At 42.3% G+C, this 24,513-nt stretch overlaps 1 protein-coding gene across 1 annotated transcript; it reads left to right on the top strand.

Moving 5' to 3' along the window:
* Window positions 1–17,766: 17,766 nt before the first annotated feature.
* LOC138873553 (uncharacterized) lies at window positions 17,767–20,223 on the top strand. The gene is made up of 3 exons (XM_070152023.1): window positions 17,767–18,065; window positions 18,109–18,496; window positions 20,005–20,223. Exons 1-3 carry the CDS (start codon window positions 17,767–17,769, stop codon window positions 20,221–20,223), a joined length of 906 nt encoding a protein of 301 aa, XP_070008124.1.
* The last annotated feature ends 4,290 nt before the right edge of the window (window positions 20,224–24,513 follow it).

Below are 24,513 nucleotides of genomic sequence, written 5' to 3'. Positions count from 1 at the left end.
CATTAGGCTGGCGACAATGGCTCTTATGCCTTTGATCGAACCGATCTTTTATGTACATGGTCCTAAGGCTCATTAGGCTGGAGACAATGGCTCTTATGCCTTTGATCGAACCGATCTTTTATGTACATGGTCCTAAGGCTCATTAGGCTGGAGACAATGGCTCTTATGCCTTTGATCGAAGCAATCTTTTATGTGCATGGCCCTGAGGCTCATTAGGCTGGCGACAATGGCTCTTACGCTTTTCCCTTAGGCATATGTAGTTATCTATTTTGGGTTCAGTCTCTGAGTTAGGTTTCGACTCGAGCTCAATCGACCCTTAAGTTTTCAAATTTGCGTGGGCTGGTGACAGTGGCTCTTACGCCTTGGGTTGAAGCAACCTTTTATGTATGCAGCCTTGAGGCTCATTAGGCAGGTGACAAAGTCTCTTATGCACTTGGTCAGTATGACCATTTATGTAGGCTTTATTATCCTCTCGTTAAGGGCTTTTGCAGTAATTTTGCCCGACCCGTTGTCGGTTCGAGAAACCTCGATTTCGGGTAACTTACGGCAATGTTCGAGCACCTCAGAAGGTTTGGCTCGAAGGCTGAGTAGCTCGAAGACTGTGATCTGGAGCTCATATGTTCGAAGCATTTTTGCCTATGCCGAGGGTAGCCTGTTTAACCGGTTCTTTCTGAAGTAGATTCAGAGTAATTGAAGGCCTGTGTGGGCTGCGACAATGGCTCTTACGCCTTGTAGCAACGGTCGGGAGTCCCCGAGTCGCGTTAGTTTGGCTGGTACACCCGTGTGACCAGAGTCACTTGTGTTCGACCGGAGCCTTTGATTCCCGAATGAGGTAGTTTCGGCATCTATATCGAGGGTATGCCTTTTTAGGGGTCTTACAACTTCAATATATAGCCGAAACTTTGGGATTGGGTCTATGCCTTTAGTGAGGTCTTACAAGTTTTTCATGTCATTGAGGTCTTACAGTATTTACATGTCGTTGAGGTCTTATAGGTTTTACATGCCGTTGAGGTCTTACATTTTTGACATGCCGTTGAGGTCTTATAGGTTTTACATGCCGTTGAGGTCTTACGGTTTTTACATGCCATTGAGGTCTTACAATTTTTACATGTCGTTGAGTTCTTACAGGTTTTACATGCCATTGAGGTCTTACAGTTTTTTACATGCCGTTGAGGTCTTACAGTTTTTAAATGTCTTTGAGGTCTTACAGTTTTTACATGTCGTTGAGGTCTTACAGTTTTTACATGCTGTTGAGGTCTTACAGTTTTTACATGTCGTTGAGGTCTTGCAGTTTTGACATATCGTTGAGGTCTTACAAGTTTTGCATGCGATTGAGGTCTTAAAGATATTTTTACTTGGTACAAGTGTGGTTCATGCCTCTTGAGGTCTTACAGATATAGTTGTTGCCTTATATAGATCTTACGAGACCGAGTCTACCCGCTCGGGGTCTTATGGCCTCGCGTTTTGACAAGTCGATGGAAGTGGATCTTGACGGCAGTCCCCGAGTCATCGAGGGCTTCTTGACTTGGGTGCAATTATTTGCAAACTTTATATTGCCTCATCGAAGGCTTACAATTTTGGAGATTCCGACCCTGAGGTCGCACGTTTTTTGAGATTTCAGCATCATTCTCCGGGTGTTCGTGGCACCTTCAGTTTTGGAGATGTTTTACGGTCTTGGTGTTGCCTTGTTAAGGGCTTACTAGCTTGGAATTTTGACCCGGGGGTCGTTCAGGTGTCGAATTGTTGATGCCATTCTCCGAGTGTTCGGGTTATTTTTTGATAGAGGAGTCCTCTTTTCTGAAACGTCGAGTTTCTTTTGAAGTGTGAAGTGCTTTGATGAAAAGTGTTCTTTGATTACCCGGTACAAGTACACATGTTTTTGTTGTTAAAAGCTTGGATTCTTTATATGGGCATGGTTCGTTCGACCGTTTGGCCCGGTACATTATTTTCCCCATTGGGGTCCCATTTGGGATGCCTTAGCTTTCCCGAGAAGATGACCTACCGGGGAGGGCCCCCCCAGTATTCAAGGTAGATTGTAAAAGAAATCTCGAACACTTGTTGAGCCTCCTTCAGGCGCCGTATAGACGTTGCCTCGTTAAAAACCTTGCCCATAAAACCTTCCTAGGACAAAATCCAATCGGAGGAAAAGAGTGAAACGGGTGCTCGAGGATGTTCTCGAAATTTTGCATCGGATGTCCTAGCAATAATATCATTTTAGAATTGATATGTTCCAGTTGTTTGGAAGTTGTTTGCCCTCTATGGTGCCGAGCTTGCAAGACCCTTTGCCGACTACTCCGCAAGAAGGACCTGAAATAACTGAATCTGCACACAGGGTGCAGGGAGTAAAGTGAGTACTCCAACTCAGTGAGTAATAATAATAAATGCAGACTGAGCAATAAGAAATCACGTAAAGGCACATCAACAGGCTATAAAAAAGTAGTAAAAGCTAGTAAAAGCAATGAAATAGTGAAAATATGTAAAGTCACTTTAGTTCAGTTTAAGATTCTAAATATACCTTTTTAACAGTTAAGCAAGTAAAAGACATGCAACTAGAAAAGGTAAACACATAAAGAACCGCCCCTCGGGCATAATACCAACAGAATCAGCCCCTCGGGCAACACATGGAACAATACCAGCCCCTCGGGATATATCACATATCACAATGGGTACCCGCGCTCACTGGGGGTGTGCAGACTCCTAGAGGGTCCCCTTACGGCCCAAACACAATATCAATCCATCTCGTGGCATACTCAATAGGCACTCGACCTCATATCAACAAGCTACCTCGTGGTGTACAAATCTTAGGCCCTCAGCCTCATAATCATAATCAGTGTTTCCTCATAACATAAGCCCTCGGCCTTACTCAGACAGAATCTCATAAGCCACTCAGGCAATGGTAAAATATGATGGTGAGCCCAAAATATCAATTAAAATATCATTTTAAGTGTTAAAACAGAGTAAACATGGCTGAGTTATGAAAACAGTAGAATATAGCATGACTGAGTACAAGTATAAAGTTAAACCAGTGAGGAAATATCAATAAAAATTCCCTAAAGCTTCAAATAGTTGTCACGAGGCCCAAATATGGCATTCAATCCAATACATGATGATAGCAAACAGTGTTCAATTAAATACGTAGTAAAACAGTCATTCGGGATTATATAAGGCACAATCCCTAACGGTTCACGACCCCACGCTCGTCATCTAGCGTGTGTGTCACCTCAATATAGCACCATGATGAGTAATCCGGGGTTTCATACCCTCAGGACAACATTTAAAATTATTACTCACCTCAATCCGGTCCAAACTCTAGCCTGCGATGCCTTTGCCCCTCAAATCAGCCTCAACTCGCGTCGAATCTATCCAAAATCATAATCACAACGTCAAAATATACTAAGGAAATGAAACCCATGCGAAAATAATCAATTTACAACACAAACCCCAAAATTACCAAAACCCGACCCCGGGCCCACATCTCGGAATTCTATAAAATTCACATCAATAGATTCCTTATCTTCCTACGAGTTTATACATATCAAAAGTCCCAAAATCCGACTACAAATGGCCCCTCAAATCCTCAAGTCCAGGTCTCCAATACCAAGCCCTAGTTTCCTCAATTTTAACCCGTAATCCCCACTAATAACATGATTAACCAATGGAGAAATGATCATATACTCAAGTAATGAAGCTTAGGGAACTTACCCAACTGATTCTCTTCGATTTTCCCTTAAATTAACTACCCTAGCTCACTTCCCGTCTTCAAAAATGGAGAACTTAGCCAAACGTTCGCGAAGGAAATATTATATACCTTCTGGCCCAGGGATTCTGCACCTGCGGCCCTTTAACCGCATTTGCAGTCCATGAACCGCTTTTGCGTTTTTCACTTAAGCCCCTAAGCCTCCGCATCTGCGGTGCCTAACTTGTACCTGCGCCATTGCAGGTGCGGTTCCTCATCCGCTTCTGTGGTTCCTGCCAACCTCCCACTTGACCGCATTTGTGACTCCCTTTTCGCTTCTGTGAGACCGCACCTGCGGTCCCCTAGCCATAGGTGCAGTTATGACATTAAATGGCACACCTTCAGCAGCTAAAACCAATTTCCATACTTTCCACCAACAATCCGAAATCACCCCGAGGCCCCTCGGAACCTCTACCAAAAGCACAAAAACATCATATACTACCATCCAAACTTATACCAATCTTCAAAACACCTCAAACAACCTCGAATCAACCAAAACACATCGAATTCAAGCCTAAGTTTCCAAAATCTTCCGAATTCCGCTTTTGATCAAAAAGTATACCAAACCACGTCCGAATGTCCTACAATTTTGCACACACATCCCAAATGACACAAGGAACTTCTACAACTCCCAAAATTCCATTCCGACCCCTATATCAAAATCTCACCTATCAACCAGAAAACGCCAAAATTCCAATTTCACCAATTCAAGCCTAAATCTACATCCGGTTGACTTTTCCAACTTAAGCTTTCTCAAAAGAGACTAAGTGTTTCAAACCTTACCAAAACCTTTCTGAACCCGATCCAACCCGATCGCACATAGAACCGATAAAAAAAGCAATAAGAAGCAGAAATGGGGGCAAACGGAGCAGTAACTCATGAGACGACTGGCTGTTCATCACATCCTCCCTCTCTTAAAAAAATGTTCGTCCTCGAACGAGTCAAGAAACATACTTGAAGCCTCAAACAGGTGAGGATATCTGCTCCACATCTCCTGCTCGGTCTCTCAGGTAGCCTCCTCCACGGGCCGACCTCTCCATTACACTTTCACTGAAGCTATATCCTTTGATCTCAACTTTTGAATCTGATGCTCCAAAATAGTTGTTGGCTCCACATCATAAGTCAAATCACCGTCTAACTGCACTGTGCTGAAATCTAGAACAAGAGACGGATCCCCAATATACTTCCGGAGCATAGAAACATGAAATACCGGATGCACACTCGACAAGCTAGGTGGAAAAGCAAGCTCATAAGCCACCTCCCAATCCTCCGAATCACCTCAAAAGGCCCAATGAACCAAGGACTCAACTTACCCTTCTTCCCGAATCTCATAACACCCTTCATGGGCGAAACCTTCAACAGATCCTACTTGCCAACCATGTAGGACACATCTCGAACCTTCCTATCAACATAACTCTTTTGCCTCGACTGTGCTGTACGAAACCTCTTATGAATTACCTTCACCTTTTTTAAAGCATCCTGCACCAAGTCTGTCCCCAATAGCCTAGCCTCACCCAGCTCAAACCAACCAACTAGAGATCTACACCACCTCACATACAAAGCCTCATATGGAGCCATCTAAATACTCGACTGGTAGTTGTTGTTATAAGTGAATTCTGCAAGCGGTATAAACTGATCCCATGACCCTCCGAAATCAATGACACAAGCACGCAACATGCCCTACAATATCTGAATAGTGCGTTCGGACTGCCCGTCCGTCTGAGGGTGAAAAGCTATGCTCAACTAAACCTGACTACCCAACTCTCGTTGCACGGACCTCCAAAACTGCGAAGTAAACTGACTGCCCCTATCTGAAATGATGGAAACTGGGACACCATGCAAACGAACAATCTTACGGATATAGATCTCTACCAACTACTCTGAAGAATAAGTAGTACACACAGGAATGAAGTGCATGGACTTGGTCAGCCGATCCACGATCACCCAAATAGCATCTAACTTCCTCAAGGTCCGTGGGAGCCCAACTACAAAGTCAATGGTTATTCGCTCCCATTTCCACTCTAGAATATTACCTTCTCCTTGCATGAGGCTAAGCCCTGCCACCATAACCGCATAAGGCTAAGCACCGCCTTCTCTTTGCATAAGACTAAGCTCTATCTCGATCCTTGCATGAGGCTAAGCCCTGCCTCCATACCTGCATAAGGCTAAACACTACCTTCTCCCTGCATGACACTAAGACCTATCTCAAATATTGCATGAGGCTAAGCCCTGCCTCCCTATTTGCATAAGGCTAAGCATTACCTTCTCTTTGCATGAGACTAAGCTCTGATCCTTGCATGAGGCTAAGCCCTGCCTCCATACTTGCCTAACACTAAGCATTGCCTTTTCCTTGCATGAGGCTAAGCCCTGCCTCCATAATTGCATAAGGCTAAGCACCGCCTTCTCTTTGCATGAGACAAAGCTCTATCTCGATCCATGCATGAGGCTAAGCCCTGCCTCCAAACCTGCATATGGCGAAACACTCCCTTCTCCCTATATGAGACTAAGCCCTGTCTCAAATCTTGCATGAGGCTAAGCCTTGCCTCCCTATTTGCATAAAGCTAAGCATTGCCTTCTCATGGGACTAATCATTGTCTTCCCTTGCATAAGTGTTGCTCTATTCTAAACTTTGCACTGTATTCTTCTCTCAGGGCTAAGATCTGCCCCAAACATTGCACGAGGCTATGCTTTGTCTTGTCATTACCTTTGGTATCATGTCTTTGCATTTCATGGGCTGATGGATAGCCAATTTGTCCAAAGGCGTCATAGTCCGAAGGCATCATCCTCATAGCCTAAAGACATCATGTAATGGCCTGAGGATCTCTCAATATGGAACATCATTATTTTATAAAACTGTTTTATTAAATAATTTGGTATTTAACAAATGGCTCTTTTAATTTTGTTTTAATTTCAGACCTAGCCTATATTTTACCCTTAGCCCAATTAAAGTACCCATAGCCCAAATACCCTAACCCAATTTTAAATACCGCCCAACCCTTTCGATCAAATTTTGGCCGTTGATCTCGAAAGATTAACGGTCCAAGATCATTTTCTTTTTTTAATTATCCATAACCCCCCAAATCCTACGCATTTTCTAGTTATTCCTCTTCTGAATCCTCTCTTCTCTCTCAGACGCTCCCCTAACCCTAGCTGCCGGAAAACCCACCGTTCCATGGAGTTTCCCTTTGATTTCAGGCCCCAGTCGGCCTCTTACCTTCACTGGTTGTTTGATTTTGTTGTTATTTGAAGGAATCTCTAAGAGATTCAACTTAGAGTCGACCTAAACTCTTCATTTCTTCGATTAACCTGCCTTGTCTTCATCACTATATTTGTGAGTATTATTATCTTTGTCACTATGGTTTGAAACTCCGGTTCTTAACTTGATTTTTTCTCACCTCATTCCATACTTCAAAACCCTAATCTCTTTCTACTGGAGTCTGTTCAGATCCTTGTAGATCTGAAATGATTGTAAAAGTTTATCTGGTATTTTTCTTCAAAACCTTCTGTTTCTTCCTTATTATTAACCGATTTTGATGCTTTTCTAAAACTAGGGTTTCATCTTTAAGTTCTCTGCAAAAAAGGGTTTTAAAGTTCTAAGTGTTCAATCTGATTCTCTTTACTGGTTCGACAGATTTTTCCTGCCTATGTTCTAAACCCTAGGGTTGCTGCTTATTTCAATGATTATTTCAATATTTTTTCGTTATTTTCATCTCTGTCAATTAAAAGAGATTAACTGATTTTATTAGGGTTCAAATTATATTTTTCTGCCGAGATTGATACTTATCTATGATTTTTTACCTATTTTCCTTATTTGTGACTCCTAATTGGTACTACTTTCCTTAATTAGTTTATTAACCAAATTTACGGGATTTGATTGCTTTAACCGACTCCTAGCTGGTCTTTGATCGATTTTATTGCCTTGTTTAACCTCTAATCTAGGTTATTAATTGATTTTCCCTATTTTAAAGGGTCTTTCCTGGATTCTGTTGAGTTATTTGATTTAGTTTAGCCCCAATTAACTGATTGATTGAATTATTCTTTGCCTTATTTGTTTCACCCTGCTAAGTGCTATATAATTTCCCATTTCTGACTTCTTTCAAACACACGAACACACATAGAAAGATACATAAACACACACAAACTCTTGCTCTTATTCATACACACTCTCCATTGCCATTCTTCCTATTACTTGTGTTTGTTGCACTATCTAGCCGGCTGAAAGCCAAGGCTAGACTCTTGGATCCTATTTGCTTCACTTTCCTTTTGCTATCCCTTAACTGATATGTCTCCACTTCTGCTATCATTCAATATGCCTTGTAATTAGACCTATATTCTCCCTATTTACTGCTTTTGAACAACATGTCTATATCTGTTATCATGTCCTATTCAATATGCTATGTAGTCAATCTACTGTAGATATCAACATGCCTCTGTTTGCCCTTATGTTTCTGTTAACTAGCACGCTTTAACTCCTGTGAATTTGTCATGTCCAATGTGTTAGTATGGTCAATACACTTTAGCATATTCCTGCTCGATCCAAGATACTTGTTCACCTGTTTCTCAACTTGCATGTTTCAACCCCTGTCCTATTTTATGTGTTTACCTTAACAGGTTCCTGATTAATTCATGATTTCTATGCTCTTAGCTTTTGCTACCTTTTCTGTATGGCTGTCAGATCAGTAACTTGATCCCAGCATGTTGTTCTTTGTTATTATGCCTATATGCTCACCTAGTAATAGCTAATGAACTAAGTCAATCCCAGGCAATGTGAAACCTTGCTTAAAGTGATTGTGACTCTGTTCTGCCTATTTTTTTGACTACTGTAGTTCATTTCTGAATTCCATCCGCTAAATGTGGTTTTGCTTGGAGTTCTTGCAATCTACTGATTTGCTCATATTCACTTTTAAAAATCCAAACTGTTTTTCCCAAAACTATCTCATACTATTATATAATATTTTCAACTCCTACTCTTAGTTGTCTAGGTTCCTGCCGCCCTCAGTGTGAGCACTGTTTCGGGTCTATGAGACTCCTCTGAACTCTGACACATTGGGGCTGGTTCTCCAAATCTTTGTGAATTTTGTTGAACATCTGATTCTGGTGTGAGCATTGCCCAGGGTCCCTGAGTCCCTTTGGGAACTTTGACACACCAGGAACCAGTTTTATGTGTTATGGATAAGCTACCACTATGCTCAAAGGAGCTATGTTTGAAGGCCTGGTTCTAGGTTGATATTAGGGTTATTAGTAAAGTTGGGAGGGATTTTTATATATCTTTGTTGGGATTGGGTAGAAGTCATGCCTATAGAATTGTTGTGATTATTTGTATGCATTAGAAACTATGCCTCTAGGCCTTATCTTCATATTTGTCCTGAATTTCCATTTTACACCCCATAAATCCTATTATAGGACGTTTATCAATTTTGTATCAAAATTCATGTTCATGCATATTCTCAAGTTTCAATGTGCATTAGAAATCCTGCTTATAGGTTGATGTGTTGATGATTGCATTCGAAACCATGCCTATAGGACTTATCGCATTCTTTAAAATCCTGAATTTTCATACTTTGCATCACTAGAAATCCTACTTCTAAGTCGTTTCTCAATTCAGCATCAATAATCATGTTTTCAAACCCTTCATGTGTGCATTAGAAATCATGTTTCTAGGAATTTCCTTGTTGAACTCGCTTGGCAACTGATTAATGCTTTTACTCGCCTAGAAATCATGCCTATAGGAAACACATATAAAATCAGTCTTGACACTCAGACATCATCCATATAGGAAATAAGTGCAAAAGCAGCTTCAACACTAGATATCATGTCTATAGAGAAAAGTGCATAAAATCAGTTGTTTGTGTCATGGAATAATGCTTGTGATCAGTTTCAACATTTAGAAAGCATGCCTGTAGGGTCTAAGAGATAAAATCTTCCTGTTTAGAGTCAATCACTGGTGTATAAATTATGGTCTGATTAATGTTTTGATACCATATCTATAGGATTTTGCCAGTTACCACTTAGGCAAGCATGTAGGACAATTAAATCCTGGGTTTAAAATTGTGATTTTCTTGCCGCTTAAAACATGCTCAGATTCAGTAAGTGATAAAAATCAATAGGCAAACTGATAAGTATTCACTGCCTCGCCTCAATAAAACTACTGCATAAGCTGTGCTCATTTAGATATCCTGCCTATAGGACCCTAATTGTTTTAAAACTGCTTGTTGAATAGTGTGAATCTGTTTATCTATTTGTGGAGGTAAATATGAGCCCCTTTAATTTCCTTTTATGTGACAGTCCTACCTATTTTTTTGTCTCTTAGATTTTCTCCTTTTAAGCAATATAGGTGAGTCGAGAACCACCTTAAATAGAGGCCCTAAACACCTCTAGGGCCACAAGTAAGGGATGGGTAGTGCACGCATAGGGTATGTATTGGATGCTGTTAGAATGCTTAGGTAATAATTAAGGGGAGGGTAATCAGGTAGTAAAGGAAATGATGACATGTGTGTTAATGCTATGTGTGACACCCCAATTTCGGGACGATTACCAAGTATTGCACAGAAGTGATCCTATAGGCTAAAAATCCTAGGACCCCTTTTACTCTTTGTTTTTTAAAAAGTAATATCTACTTGTTTATCTACTTATAAGACTAATTCGATTAAAGTTAGTTTGACCGAGACCCACCATTGTGGATCTCGAGGGGTTCCTAACACCTTCCCGTCAAGGTAATTTCGAGCCCTTACCAAATCTCTGGTAATGTAAACTAGGAGTTATTTGTTCTAGGTACCCTGACACACCTTAATCTGTTAGGTGGCGACTCTTCAAATCTCACACCCAATTCCCAAAAGGAAAGGAGTTGTCCCAAGAATGTCAAAACCTTGACTCTTTTTTTTCTTTCTTAAACGTCATTCAATTATTAAATACTGCATATATCATTATTTTAACATGCAAATACGTGACAACATGCTATTTATTGTTGCATAAATCGTGTTTAGCATCATATTCTACTCGTGTGTAATCAATCCTATAGCAATGCTTGATGAGTGTTTGCGCCCTTCCTATATATCACCCTTTAAATTCGGAAAGGCGTATTTGCCGTAAAACTAGTCGATAAGCGATGCAGTCGACGGTTCCATGCCTTTCCCCCTCAAGTTGTCCACTTGAGGGTACCAGGCTAGACCTCTCTAGAAACCTTACTCTGATTAATTGTACATGCATCATGGTCAAACCTAGCCGGGTTAATATGTTGTCCACATAGTAACCCTTTAAGACAAGCGTCGTCCAAAAGTCCATCAGGTTTTCCATAATCCCAACGGACGCAACCACAATTGTGTGCATTAATTTTGGAGAAATAAGTGCCAAAATGCTAATCATTGTTGTATAAATAGTCAGATCTGGAGGAGGAAAGGGCCTAACCATATTTGTTTTGCAGAAAATGAGGCACGATGTCCCTAGGTTCGGCATGGTCCGTAACATACAACCATTGTTGCTAGATTGGTGGGAGGATCTTCCATCAACTGATAAAAATCATGTGAAAAGGGTCTTGGGAATTTTGTCTTCTTTATTGGACCTCCAACCAAACAAAATGTTAATCGAAGCTGCCAGAATGTTATGGGACAAAGAAAGAGCCATGTTCTGCTTTGAAGACATATAAATGACCCCTCTGGAAGAAATAGGGGGATTCACCGGGCTACCTTGGGATAGTCCTGGTTTATTGGTGCCGTAAAATCGCACTACTAGGGGTTTCTGAAGTTGATGGGATTAAAGAAGAATGATGACTTGTAGTGCCTAAAAAATTTGTACATACCCTTCGACTTCGTCTATGAACGATACGGTCATATCAAAGCTTATCGTATTTTTGATAACGAATTCTCCATCACTTCATTGGTTTGGATTCACCACAGGGTCTTTGTGTTCATCGTCTGTTTCTTGGGTATGTTAGTGTTCTTGTCAAAGGGACAGAATCCACACCAGACTGACCATTGTAACCAGAACTTTGAAGGAGGGGATCTACGAGAAGACATATACCATTGTCATATGATCATAGAAGACATATACCGGGCCTTAGAGCACTGTTATAAAGGGACAAATATTTCGAAGGTTGCAATATGCTGCTACAAGTTTGGCTGTTAGAACAGCTCCAAAAAGGTCAATACCATCAAGAGCTTCCGTGAAGTCCGTGAAATGATCATATCTTTCCATCATCCTAAGAAAATGACCTACATCCTAGATATGTTTGCTCAACTAGAAAATGCTGTAGGATGGGTGTAATTTGACCGAGGATCAGGTTCAATGGATATTTGAATAGTTCCCTACCGACGAGTTCATCATCAAATCTAGGGTTGTTCCATACTTGGTACTGATCAGGTTAAGGGGCATATACCCTTATTCTCCCATCAGAGTTATAAGACAGGCGGGCAGGAAGCAGGTCATACTGTGAGTTGCTAATATGAGTCATTACATAGACGATTTTTAGGGTGACGCCATCCCATATAAAAGTGAAGCCCAACACATGTGGCACTTGAAGATTATTGTGGAGAAGGATACCATCAAGGTGGATCGGTATCATGCCGGTCACGTGCACTTCTACCCTTCATGGTTAGATGATAACATAGCAGGAATATTCGAGCCAAGGGTTGGTCTAGGAAACAGAGTCATAGATGATGTTGCCGAAGCATAAGTGAAGTATAACAAACTGCGCAAAAGAGTTCACGAGTCTAAGGCGGATCATCAGGAGCAACACAAGGCCGATATGGAACTAATTAATGAGTGGAGGGAGATGGCTATTAAATCAAACGAAAGGTTGGAATATCTGGAGTACAGTCTAATGGAATTGGAGGGAAAAATAAGGAAGAGAGTCATCGATTGCCAGAACGCCGAAAGAAGTGAAGGAGGACATCTAGCAAGGGCATACCTACTGCTGAACCTACAAGAACTGGGGAATTTGATCGACAAGTGCATTCAACTTGAAGAAGGTCCTTATGGGACCAAGTAGATTAGGTTTATTTGCTTTTTCAAATGTAATAAGGGAAAATGCCATTAGTGACTTATCTTATTTAGTGTCGTTTTGGGTTCATCTATTTTTACATTAATGAAATGAGGCAATTATTGGCACGGAAATTCTCCAAATCAACGTGTCGCTAGGACTACCTCGGACACAATGAGGCTCCCCAAATTAGGACATGAATTTACATTCCCGCAATAAGTGTTTAAATACTGCAAACATTTTTAGAATCCTTACTGACTTGTTTACCTTTTGTTTTTCTTTATTTTTATTATTCCCATCCCCTAAGGTTGGTTCGCACATACTGGCATCATCAGCATATCATACCAGATCTAGAGGCCCTCCATCCCCTCCTCCGAGTAATCCGAAAAGCAGATGAAAAGCTAATATCGATGACTTGAGTGGTATCCTAAAAGAAAATGCTGAGAATATTGAAATTTTGGACGGTCGAAGTACTCCGGCCCAGAGTGATTTGGTCATGCAATTGGAACAAAAAATACTGGAGTTACAAGGGGAACTTGAGCAGGTCTGCAACTTGGAAAACCTCTCCCTCACCTTAAACATCCCAGATGAAAACCAACAAAATGCTCAAAACATAGCACCTCCTCAAAATATGCAAAACCAACGTCCAGAAAATCCTCTCGTGCCCCTTCAATATGTAACTCCTCCTCAAAATCCCAATCCCCCACCAGTACCCACTCCTCCTCAGCACCAATATCTTCCTACCCAGTACCCACAAACCCATTACCTATCACACTCCTCAGAACACACCATAACCCATTTTCTATCCTCAAAACTCGACCAATGACCACCACTACACCGAAATCCCTGACAGCCACCAAAACAACCCCATATACGTAGAAACCTTACCTCACTCCACTCAACCAATCTCCTATACACCAGAATCAGCCGAGAAGGACCTTCTCATCAAGAACATGGCTGAGGAACTTAAGAAGTTGACGAGTCGGATTCAGGGTGTTGAAGGAGGCAAAGGGATAGAAGGTCTTGATGCATACAACCGGATGTGGAACTGCTGAAGGGTTACAAACCTCCCAAGTTAGAAATGTTTGACTGAAGGGGTGATCCCAAGGTTTATCTGAGAACTTATTGTGACAAGCTCGTGGGTGTCGGAAAAGATGAAAGGATTCGAATGAAGCTCTTCATGACAAGTCTTACCGTATATACCCTGTCCTGGTACATAAGCCATAACCCTAAAAAGTGGACCAATTGGGTGAACATGACATCAGAATTTATGGATCAGTTCAGATTTAATACGGAGAATGCACCGGTTATCTTTTATATCAAGAACCTAAAGAAGAAGCCAACTGAGTCTTTTCGCGGGTATGCTACTCGGTGGAAGTCGGAAGCAGCCAAGGTCAGACCAGCATTAGACGAGGAACAGATGAACAAGTTCTTTGTCTGAGCATAGGACCCATAGTATTATGAAAGGCTAATGGTCATTTAGAGTCACAACTTCTTTAATATCATCAAACACAGAGAAAAGATTGAAGAGGGCATTAAAAGCGGGATGGTAACATATTTTGAGGCACTGCAGGCCACAAACAAAGCATTGCAATCAGGCGGCATATCAAAGAAGAAAGCAGTAGGGGCAGTAATGGTGGCCCAAGGCCCAAAATCTCCACTCACATAAAAAACACCTCTAACTACATACCAACCCTCACCTCCCAGATATTCTCAACCCGCCACCACCGATCACCACCTATCCAACCTACTATCATTAACCTCCAACTAATCCAAATTACGAAAAACCCTAACCTAACTTTGATCGCAAACCACCCAGATAGTACACCGCCCTTGCTGAACTCATCGACTAGCTATACAAAAGATTGAAGGCTACCGGTTATGTCACCCCTATTCCCGCTGTGGCAATGGAGATTTCATCTCAATGGGTCAACCCGAATAAAACCTATGCATATTATTCTGGTATGAAGGGGCACACCATTGATATTTGCCGGACATTGAAAGATAAGATTCAGACATTAATTGATAACAAGGTCATACATGTGAAAGAAGCTGCACCCAACGTCCGCAACAATCCTCTTCAAGATCATAGGGGCGAAGGGATCAATGTGATAGAAACTGATGAGGAGTGGGATCCCGAGGGACCAATTGGACTTATTAGATAGGGAGACGATCCTAAGAAGCCCACAGTCATGCTCAATCCTATTGTGGTCCAAGTACAGCCGCCAGTTGAGGTTGAGGTAACCGCATCAGTTCCATTTGAGATATAGGTAGCACCACCTGCAACCGCACCTGTTCCATTTGAGGTAGAAGTGTCCACACCTTTCACAGTGATAGTAGCAACCACACCTCCGTTCAAGTCCAATGCCATACCTTGGATTACGTTGTTGAAGCTTGGCAAAAGGGAAAATCAAAGATGGAAGAATCTGGTTCCGCACAGGGAATAACTAGAATTGGAAGGATTTATACACCTGAAAATTTGGGAGGATCAAGCAAAGAGACTTCTACCAAACAACCTGTCATTGAAACTAGACCGGATGATCTTTGGAGAAAATTACATGAGAGGGAATACTCTCTGATTGACCATTTAAACAAGAACCCTGCCTACATATCCATCTTGTCAATATTGCAAATTTCAGAGGCACATAAGAATGCTCTGATGAAGGTGTTGAATGAAGCTTATGTGGCCAACAATATCACCAATTGAGATATGGACAACATGGTAGGGCAAGTACTAGAGAGTCACGAGATCACCTTCCATAAGGATGAACTACCACCTGAAGGGTTAAGTCACAACAGAGTACTGCATATCACAGTACCGTTTGATGACAAATTCATTTCCAGGGTCCTAATAGAGTGGGGTTCTAGCCTCAACATTTGTCCATTGACTACCCTAAAAAGATTGGGCATAGATTTCCATGAGATACATGCAGTAAGTATGAACGTGAAAGCATTTGATGGGTCTCAAAGGGCCACGATTGGAGAGATTGACCTTTGTCTGTAGATGGGACCAACTTGGTTCGATGTTGAGTTCCAAGTATTAGACATATCAGCTACATATAATCTTCTATTAGGATGACCTTGGATACATGCTGCTGGGGCCGTGGCTTCCATGCTACACCAGGACGTAAAGTTTGAATGGAACCATCAGGAGGTAATCATTCACGGAGATGGAAGTAGACCTATTTACAATAGCCAAACTATCCTAGTTATCGAGTATAGAAGAAGGATGGGTGGAGAAAATTATCATCATATTGAGCATTTCAACGCGATTGAAAAGGATAAGTGGTGGAATAACAAAATAGAAAGCATACTGGCATGGTCTGGGTATGAACCTGGCAAAGGGCTTGGTAAGAAACTCTAGGGCATTACCAAACCGGTACAGGTCAAACATCATGACACAACCTTTGGGCTGGGATATCCATACACCTGGCAAGAATATAATGATTGGTCGCCACCATGGAATGGTCCTTATTACCATCACGAGCAGCCAATGCCACATCTGAGTTAGACTTTTCACCAGGCCGATACAATATGGGGATTTGCAGAGGAAGAACCTTTGGCTGGGCTAAGGAATTAGTTCCTAGAATACGAGGATATGGATTGATGTGCGATAATTGAGGAGGAGGAGGAAGAAGAAGAAGGCCTCACCATTCAGACTGTGGAGAAGGGAGCCGTTCTCAAGAATTGGACCGCCGCACCATCCCGGGCCCACCGAGTTCCTGGGTAGCTTGGCAATCTGCCTAATTTGTTTTAATAGCCATGCTAGGCATTTAAGATATTTTCAGTAATTTTGTTTTGAAGAAACATTATGTTTTGAAATAATTGCTAGAGCCATCGTGCCGTACCTGTTTTGGATATTTTCAAATTTAATTAATGCCTTGCTATTTATTATCATTATTATCTTTCACATTTTGCTTCTACAACATTATTATTACTTTTTCTGATTAACTGATGATTGTGACATGTAATGAGACAACAAAAAATAAGGACAGTGAATCAGAAGAAGAGGATGAAATACCTGAGGAAGTTGTCACAGAAGTGGAGAACTTTGAGAACAAACCTAAGTCCAATCTGGACGAAAGTGAAGCAATCAATTTGGGAGATTCTGAAACCATCAAAGAGACTCGCGTAAGCATTTACTTATCACCGTCAGAGAAGGAAGAATATACTCGTTTCCTGAAAGAGTATGAGGAAATTTTTCGCATGGTCATATGACGACATGACCGGTCTGAGTACATCCATAGTGGCTCACAAGTTGCCTACCAACCCAATGTGTCAGCCGGTGAAGCAGAAACTCAGAAAATTCAAACCAGATATGAGCCTAAAAATCAAAGATGATGTCACTAAGCAAATCAAAGCCAAAGTCCTCAGGGTTGTTGAGTACCCAACTTGGTTAGCCAACATTGTACCCGTTCCGAAGAAAGATGGGAAGGTCAGGGTGTGTGTTGACTATCGGGATTTAAAAAAAGCAAGTCCCAAAGACGATTTCCCACTGCCAAATATATATATCTTGATAGACAATTGCGCCAAGAATGAACTCCAATCCTTTGTAGATTGATTTACGGGTTATCACCAGAACTATATGGATGAAGATGACGCAGAGAAAATAGCTCTCACTACACTGTGGGGAGTATACTACTACAAGATGATGCCATTCGGTCTAAAGAATGTTGGGGCTACTTACATGAGAGCCATGACAACCATCATGCATGATATGATACACAAGGAAGTAGAGGTGTATGTTGACGACATCATCATCAAATCCAAGAAGGCCGCAGATCAAATAGCAGACTTGAGAAAGTTCTTTGATAGGCTAAGGAGGTACAATATAAAATTGAACCCCGCAAAATGTGCAATCGGGGTTCCTACAGGAAAGCTGTTGGGATTCATTGTCAGCGGTCAAGGAATCGAGTTGGACCCGTCCAAAGTTAAGGCTATCTAAGAGTTACCACCACCAATGAGTTAAAAGGATGTGATGAGCTTCCTAAGACGCCTCAATTACATCAGCCTCTTCATAGCACAGTCCACAGTAATATGTGAGCCCATCTTTAAAATGTTGAAGAAGGATGCTGAAACTAGTTGGATCGGAGAATGTCATAAGGCTTTTGAAAAAATCAAGGAATACTTGTCTATACCGCCAGTCCTGGTCCTACCAGAACTTGGGAGACTTTTGCTACTCTATTTGTCCGTATTAGATGGAGCTTTAGGATGTGTTTTGGGACAACATGACGAGACCAAAAGAAGGGAGCAAGCTATATACTACTTGAGTAAGAAGTTCACACCTTATGAGGCACGATACTCTCTACTGGAACACACTTGTTCTGCTTTGACATGGACAACTCAGAAATTGAGGTATTACTTTTGTGCATATACCACGTACCTCATATCCAACCAGGAAGTTAGCTAAGTGGCAGGTATTATTAAGTAAGTTCGCCATCATCTATGTAACTCAGAAGGCAGTCAAAGGACAAGCGTTGGCAGATCATCTTGCTGAAAATCCCGTGGGAGGAGAATACGAACCATTAAAAATGTATTTTCCTGATGAAGAAGTGTCATTCGTAGGAGAGGACATTGCTAAAGCCTACGACGATTGGAGAATGTTCTTCAATGGGGCTACAAACTTCAAAGGAGCGGAAATTGGAGTGGTTTTGGTATCAGAAATAGGTCAACATTACCCTATATCTGCAAAGATTAGGTTTCCGTGCACCAACAATATGACAGAATATGAAGCTTGCATTATGGGGCTTAATTTGGCCATCGATATAAATATGCAAGAGTTGCTGGTAATTGGCACTTCATAACTTCTGGTACATCAAGTTCAAGGAGAATGGGCTAAAAATAACCCCAAGATGCTACATGTATCATATATAGGAATTGATGAAGAGATTCACAAAGATAGAATAAACATGTGCCCAGAATTCAAAATGAGTTCGCAGACGCACTGGCCACCTTGTCATCAATGAGACAACATCCAGATGAGAATTCCAGTAATCCCATCTCGGTGAGGATCCATAATCAACCAGCTTACTGTGCTCATGTTGAAGAAGAAACGGACAGAAAACCTTGGTTCCACGACATCAAAGAATATTTAGCGAAAGGAGAATATCCAGAATAGGCAAGCCATACTCAGAAACGCACACTGCGGAGGTTGTCCAATCACTTCTTCCAAAGTGGAGGGACCCTATACAGAAGAACTCCTGATATAGGGTTGTTAAGTTGTGTTGACGCAAAGGAAGATTCTGGATTGCATGAGGAGATACATGCCGGAACTTGCAGACCATATATGAACGGTTTTGTTCTAGTTAAGAAGATACTCAATGCTAGATACTTTTAGATGACCATGGAAACAGATTGCATCCATTTTGTCCAGAAATGCCACCAATGCCAGGTACATGCAGACATGATAAAGGTACCTGTATGCGGCGAAATTAGAGGACCTAATTTCTTGCTATCAAGTCACTTCAGAAGAATGTCTCAAGGCCCCGAGGATGTAGAGTCGCGGCCGAGATCCCTCCCTCGGGGCTCGTCGAGGCCCGACAAAAAGAAAAGGAAGTTCGAGGCTAGAGCAAAATGGGAAATTCCCAAGTCACACGGCTAAGTCTGACTGACCCGGCCTACCTAGAGCCTGTATCGATATGTCGCGTCTAGCCGTCCAATCTCCATGATTTTACAATTAATATACTTTGTACTATCACATGATTGCACTCCTATATAAAAGGAGTCCTCACCACTTTGTAAGAGGCTACTGTATCTCTCTTCAACCATTCTACACAAGATCAATAATCTCTCTCTCTCTCTCTCTCTCTCTTTTCTCTCTAACTTACTAGCTCGAGGCTACTCTTTCCATTTATTGCTTATATACTTGTTCTTCATTTGTTACTTGATATTCACCATAAAGATCCTTCTTAGATTATACCCTAATTGTTATCCTCTTCTTGGTTACCCTCGATAGCTCGAGCCCGAACCGGATATCGACTTCGAGGCCTTTCATCGACCAAGCCCAAAACCCGAGTAGCAAGCCCCTCGGTTTGGTTACTGCCCTGTTTTAACTTGCATTTCATCACTAAACTTCATACGCCTAACATCAAATGCTCTAACAATCTAGCATAAAAATAGATCACGTATTTTTAGAGTCCCATTTACAAATTTAATTATTGTTACCATTTTTACGGTAAATAGTTTGGCGTCCACCATGGGGTTAAAAATAATAGTGATTACTTTTTTGTTGGTTTCATTGAACAAACGCAAGTTATTTTTCATGCTTTTTTAGTCCAGTATCTTTTGATTTCAGGACAAAATGTCTGGCTCGATAAACAGAGTTGAGAACGACTACCTTGAAAATCATGGAGAAAACGGTGTGGCTGTTCCAGTCGTTGGGGCGCCACCGCAGAACCCCGATAACTCACCTAGACCGATTCCAGTAGACGCGGGTTCACAAGACGTGCAGCATGTCAATGAAACCTCACACACCGACAGAAGCATACAACATGGCGACCAACAGGAAGCCTAGAATACCTCGGCTCGGAAAGTATAGGAAGTTAGTCTTTATGTTATTTTTGAAATGTTGCAAGCACAACAGTTGGATATCGCCCAGTTACAAAGCCATCCAAAGACTCCCAACATAGCAGCAAAGGAAATAGCTCCCCTAGCCGAACAGGTACTCGAGAGATCGAGCAATAACGGGTCGATAGCCGACCCGGCCATAGTAAAAATGCTTGAGGATCTCACCAAAAGGATTGAATCGGGAAAAAAATGATAGCAGCCAATGATAGGAAGGTCGAGACCTACAACTCTAGGGTCGACAAGATACCCGGTGCGCCCCCGGTCCTTAATGGCGTGGATTCGAAGAAGTTTGTACAAAAGCCGTTCCCCGAGGAGGCGGCCCCAAAACCCATTCCGAAGAAGTTCAGAATGCTATATCTCCCTAAGTACAATGGGACCACTGGCCCTAATGATAACATTACAGCCTACACCTGTGCGGTAAAAGGAAACGATATAAAGAATGACGAGATTGTTGAAAAAATTGGGGAAACACTCGCAGAAGTGGGCCATGATATGGTATAACAACTTGGCTCCTAACTCCAAAGATGCATTTGCCATGCTAGCGTATTCCTTTGTAAAGGCATATGTCGGTGCCATCTAAGTAGCGACGAGGAAGTCCGAGGTTTTCTAAATCAAGAAGAGGGAGAACGAGATGCTGCGAGAATACGTGTCTCGCTTTCAGATGGAATGGATGGAGCTACCGCCAGTCTCCGACGACTGGGTAGTGTAGGCCTTTACTCAAGGTTTGAACCAACGAAACTCGGTGGCTTCAAAACAGCTAAAATAGAACATGATCTAGTACCCAGTTGTGACCTGGTCAGACATCCACAACCGGTACCAGTCAAAGATCAGGTCCGAGGATGACTAGCTGGGAGCCCCTTCGGGCTCAGTATACCCGAGCAGGCTCCTAGCAAAGGAACCAAAAGTAAACAAAGAAAGGTATTAGCCATATATCGAAGATAGGAGGAACGCCTCGAGGTGCAACCTACCTCGCAATGATCGGAGAGTGGATCGAGGATAGGATCCTCGAGGGCTCATCAATAGAGCCATATTCAATCAGAACATAGTGACAACAGGTGTGTCGCACTTATCAAAATAGAACTTCAACGTCAATGTGTCGGATATCATGTTCGCCATCAGTAAAATCAAAGACGCCAAGTGGCCCAAACCTATACAATTGGTTCCTTCGCAAAAGAATTACAACTTGGTATGCGAATTTCACAATACGCACGGCCACAAGATCGAGGATGTCATCAGCTACGAGAAGAGGTGGCCCGATTGCTTAACAAAGGACATCTCCGAGAATTTCTTAGCGATCGAGCTAAAAATTAGTTCCCAAAAGGGAGGCCACCAAGAAGAATGGGGCAAGCGAGCCGCAACATGTCATCCACATGATCATGGGGGCGTTGATGCCCCATAGGAACCCATAATGAGAAGAACGAAAATATCCATCAACAGAGAAAAGTGGACTAGAGGATATATACCCGAGGATGCTCTCACATTTAGTTAAGAGGACACCTAGACCTTGTCGCAACCTAAAAATGACGCGCTGGTAATCTCCTTCCTTGTAAATTCTTTTCAAATAAAATGTGTAATCGTGGATCTATGTAGCTCGGCTAATATTAGCAGGTCGAGGGTGATAGAGCAGCTCAGATTGCTCAATCAAATCGTGCCCACCACTCGAGTCCTCAATGAATTCGACATGGCAAGCGAAACAACAAACGGAGAAATCATCCTTCCGGTCACCGTGGCCGGCACAACCTAAGATGCCAAATTCCATGTCATTGAAGGGGACATGAGGTATAACGCCTTATTCGGGTGGCCGTGGATACACTGCATGAGAGAAGTGCCATCCACCCTTCACCAGATGATAAAATTTACAACAAAGGATAGAACTAATACCGTCTATAGGGAACAACATGCGGCGAGGGAAATATTTGCAATACACGATGTTGTACCAACATTCGTACCTCTGCCCCTGAGTAAACCAAAGGGAGAATCGGGCCTCACCCTCGATCGAACTTGGAAAAACGAAGTAAAGACCATATCTCGTCTTCACCTCGGGAAATTGAGACAAACCAACCCTCACGATCGTAGCGGATCAATCTCGAGGCGTCGCCAACATATCTCCCTTCAAGGTATGACCATTTCCCTTTTTGTTTAGAACTTAGGACTAACCCTTATGTAGGAATTCGACCGGAGCATTCAGAATGATAACCCAGATCGAAGACCTTAAGGTTTTTAACGAGGCAACGTCTGCGAGCTGCCTAAAGGAAACTCAGCAAATGCTCAAAACTTTTTTAGCAGTCAACTTTGAACGACGAGGGGCATTCCCCAGAAAACAACCCGCTCGGAAAATTCATGAAATACCAAATGGGGTTCCTGTAGGAAAATAATGTACCGGGCCAAATGGTTGAACGAACCGTGTCCGCATACGTCGGGCTTACGGTAACACAACGACATGTATTTACGCCAAAGAAATCAAAGAATATCTTTTTCCAAAAAGCATATCGTACTCTAAAAGAAAATTCAACATGCTCACAGCAAGGATTCCTCCGCCGAGTACGTACCGAAATACTCAGAGACTTAGCGTCAACAATTTGGCACCCACACGACCTCAGGGTCAGAACTCCGTGCTCATAAGGCCCCAACGAGGCAATTCCGAGCTCACGAGTAATGACCTTTAAGCCTAAGCAAACTCGATGACTCGGAGACTGTCGTCAATTTCCATTCACTGAAAAACTCAAGGTCGTAAGACCCCGAGCAGGCAGACTCGGTCTAGCCAGATCTATTTTACATAGTAACAAAAACTGTAAGACCTCAACGGCATGACAAAACTAGAAGACCTCAACAGGAATGAAAAAGTTGTAAGACCTCAACAGGCATGAAAAAGCTGTAAGACCTCAACGACATGACACAGCTGTAAGGCCTCAACGGCATGACAAAATCGTAAGACCTCAACAGGCATGAAAAAACTGTAAGACCTCAACAGGCATGAGAAAAAGTTTGTAAGAACTTACTAAAGGCATAAACTTGATCCCGAAGTTTGGGCTATTTATCGAATTTGTAAGACCCCTGAAAAGGCATACCCTCGATATAGATGCCCAAACTACTGCACCCGGGACCAAAAATGGTTCTGGCCAAACACACATGACTATGGTCAAAATGACTGCACCAGCCAAATTAACATGGCTCGGGGATGCCCGACCGTCGCTAACAAAACCACAGGCCATTACTTCAAAAAGAACCGGTTAAAATAGGCTACCTTTGACAGGCAAACGAGCTTTGACCATGTCAGCTACAAATCACAAGGCTTCGAGCTACTCAGCCTACGAGCTTAACCTTCCGAGGTGCTCGAACATCACCTCTAACGACTTGAAATTGAGGTTCTCCTTGAACCGACGATGGGTCAGGAAAAATCATTTTAAAAGTCCTTAACGAGAGGAAAACAAAGCCTACATATGCCCACGGGCAAAAAACGTAAGAGCCATTATCGCCAGCCAAATAAGCCTCCGGGCCACACACTAAAAGGTCGCAACGACCAAAAGCGTAAGAACCACTATCGCCAGCTCAAAATGTGAAAACTTGAGGATTAAAATGAACTTGAGTCGTAACCCGATTCGTAGACCAGATCAAATATAGTTAACTATACATGCTTAAGGGCATAGCATAAGAGCCATCATCGCCAGCTCCACAAGCCTCAGGGCCACATACACAAAAGATTTCTTCGACCCAAGGCGTAAGAGCCATTTTCCCTAGCCCATACAGACGTAAAACTTGAGGGTCGATTGAGCTCGAGTTGGAGCCCGACTCGGAGACTAAACCCAAAATAGTTAAAATACAAATGCCTAAGGGCAAGGCATAAGAGCCATTGTCATCCGCCCATGGAGGCACAAAAAAATGACTTGAGGGTCAATTAAGCTTGAGTCGCAACCTGACTCGGAGACTAAACCCAAAATAGTTAAAAAAACAAATTCCCAAGGGCAATACGTAAGAGCCATTGCCGCCCGCCCATGCAGACGCAAAAGCTCGAGGGTCGAATGGGCTCGAGTCAAAACCTGACTTGGAGACTAAACCCAAAATAGTTGAACAAATCATAAGAGCTCTAATGCCAGCTTACACTAAAGGTTGCATCAACCAAGCGTATAAAAGCCTCCGGGCCTACCTGACGAGCTCCGGAACCATGTTACGAATCGAAGGATTCTCACCAACTCCAAAACCAGCCTGCTCGATCAAAAGCAAAGCAGAAAGGGATACA

Source organism: Nicotiana sylvestris, chromosome 7 (genome assembly GCF_000393655.2).
Source record: "Nicotiana sylvestris chromosome 7, ASM39365v2, whole genome shotgun sequence".
NCBI lineage: Eukaryota > Viridiplantae > Streptophyta > Magnoliopsida > Solanales > Solanaceae > Nicotiana > Nicotiana sylvestris.
Note: the sequence above shows the minus strand (reverse complement) of the source record. Positions and strands in the feature narration are given on the sequence as shown.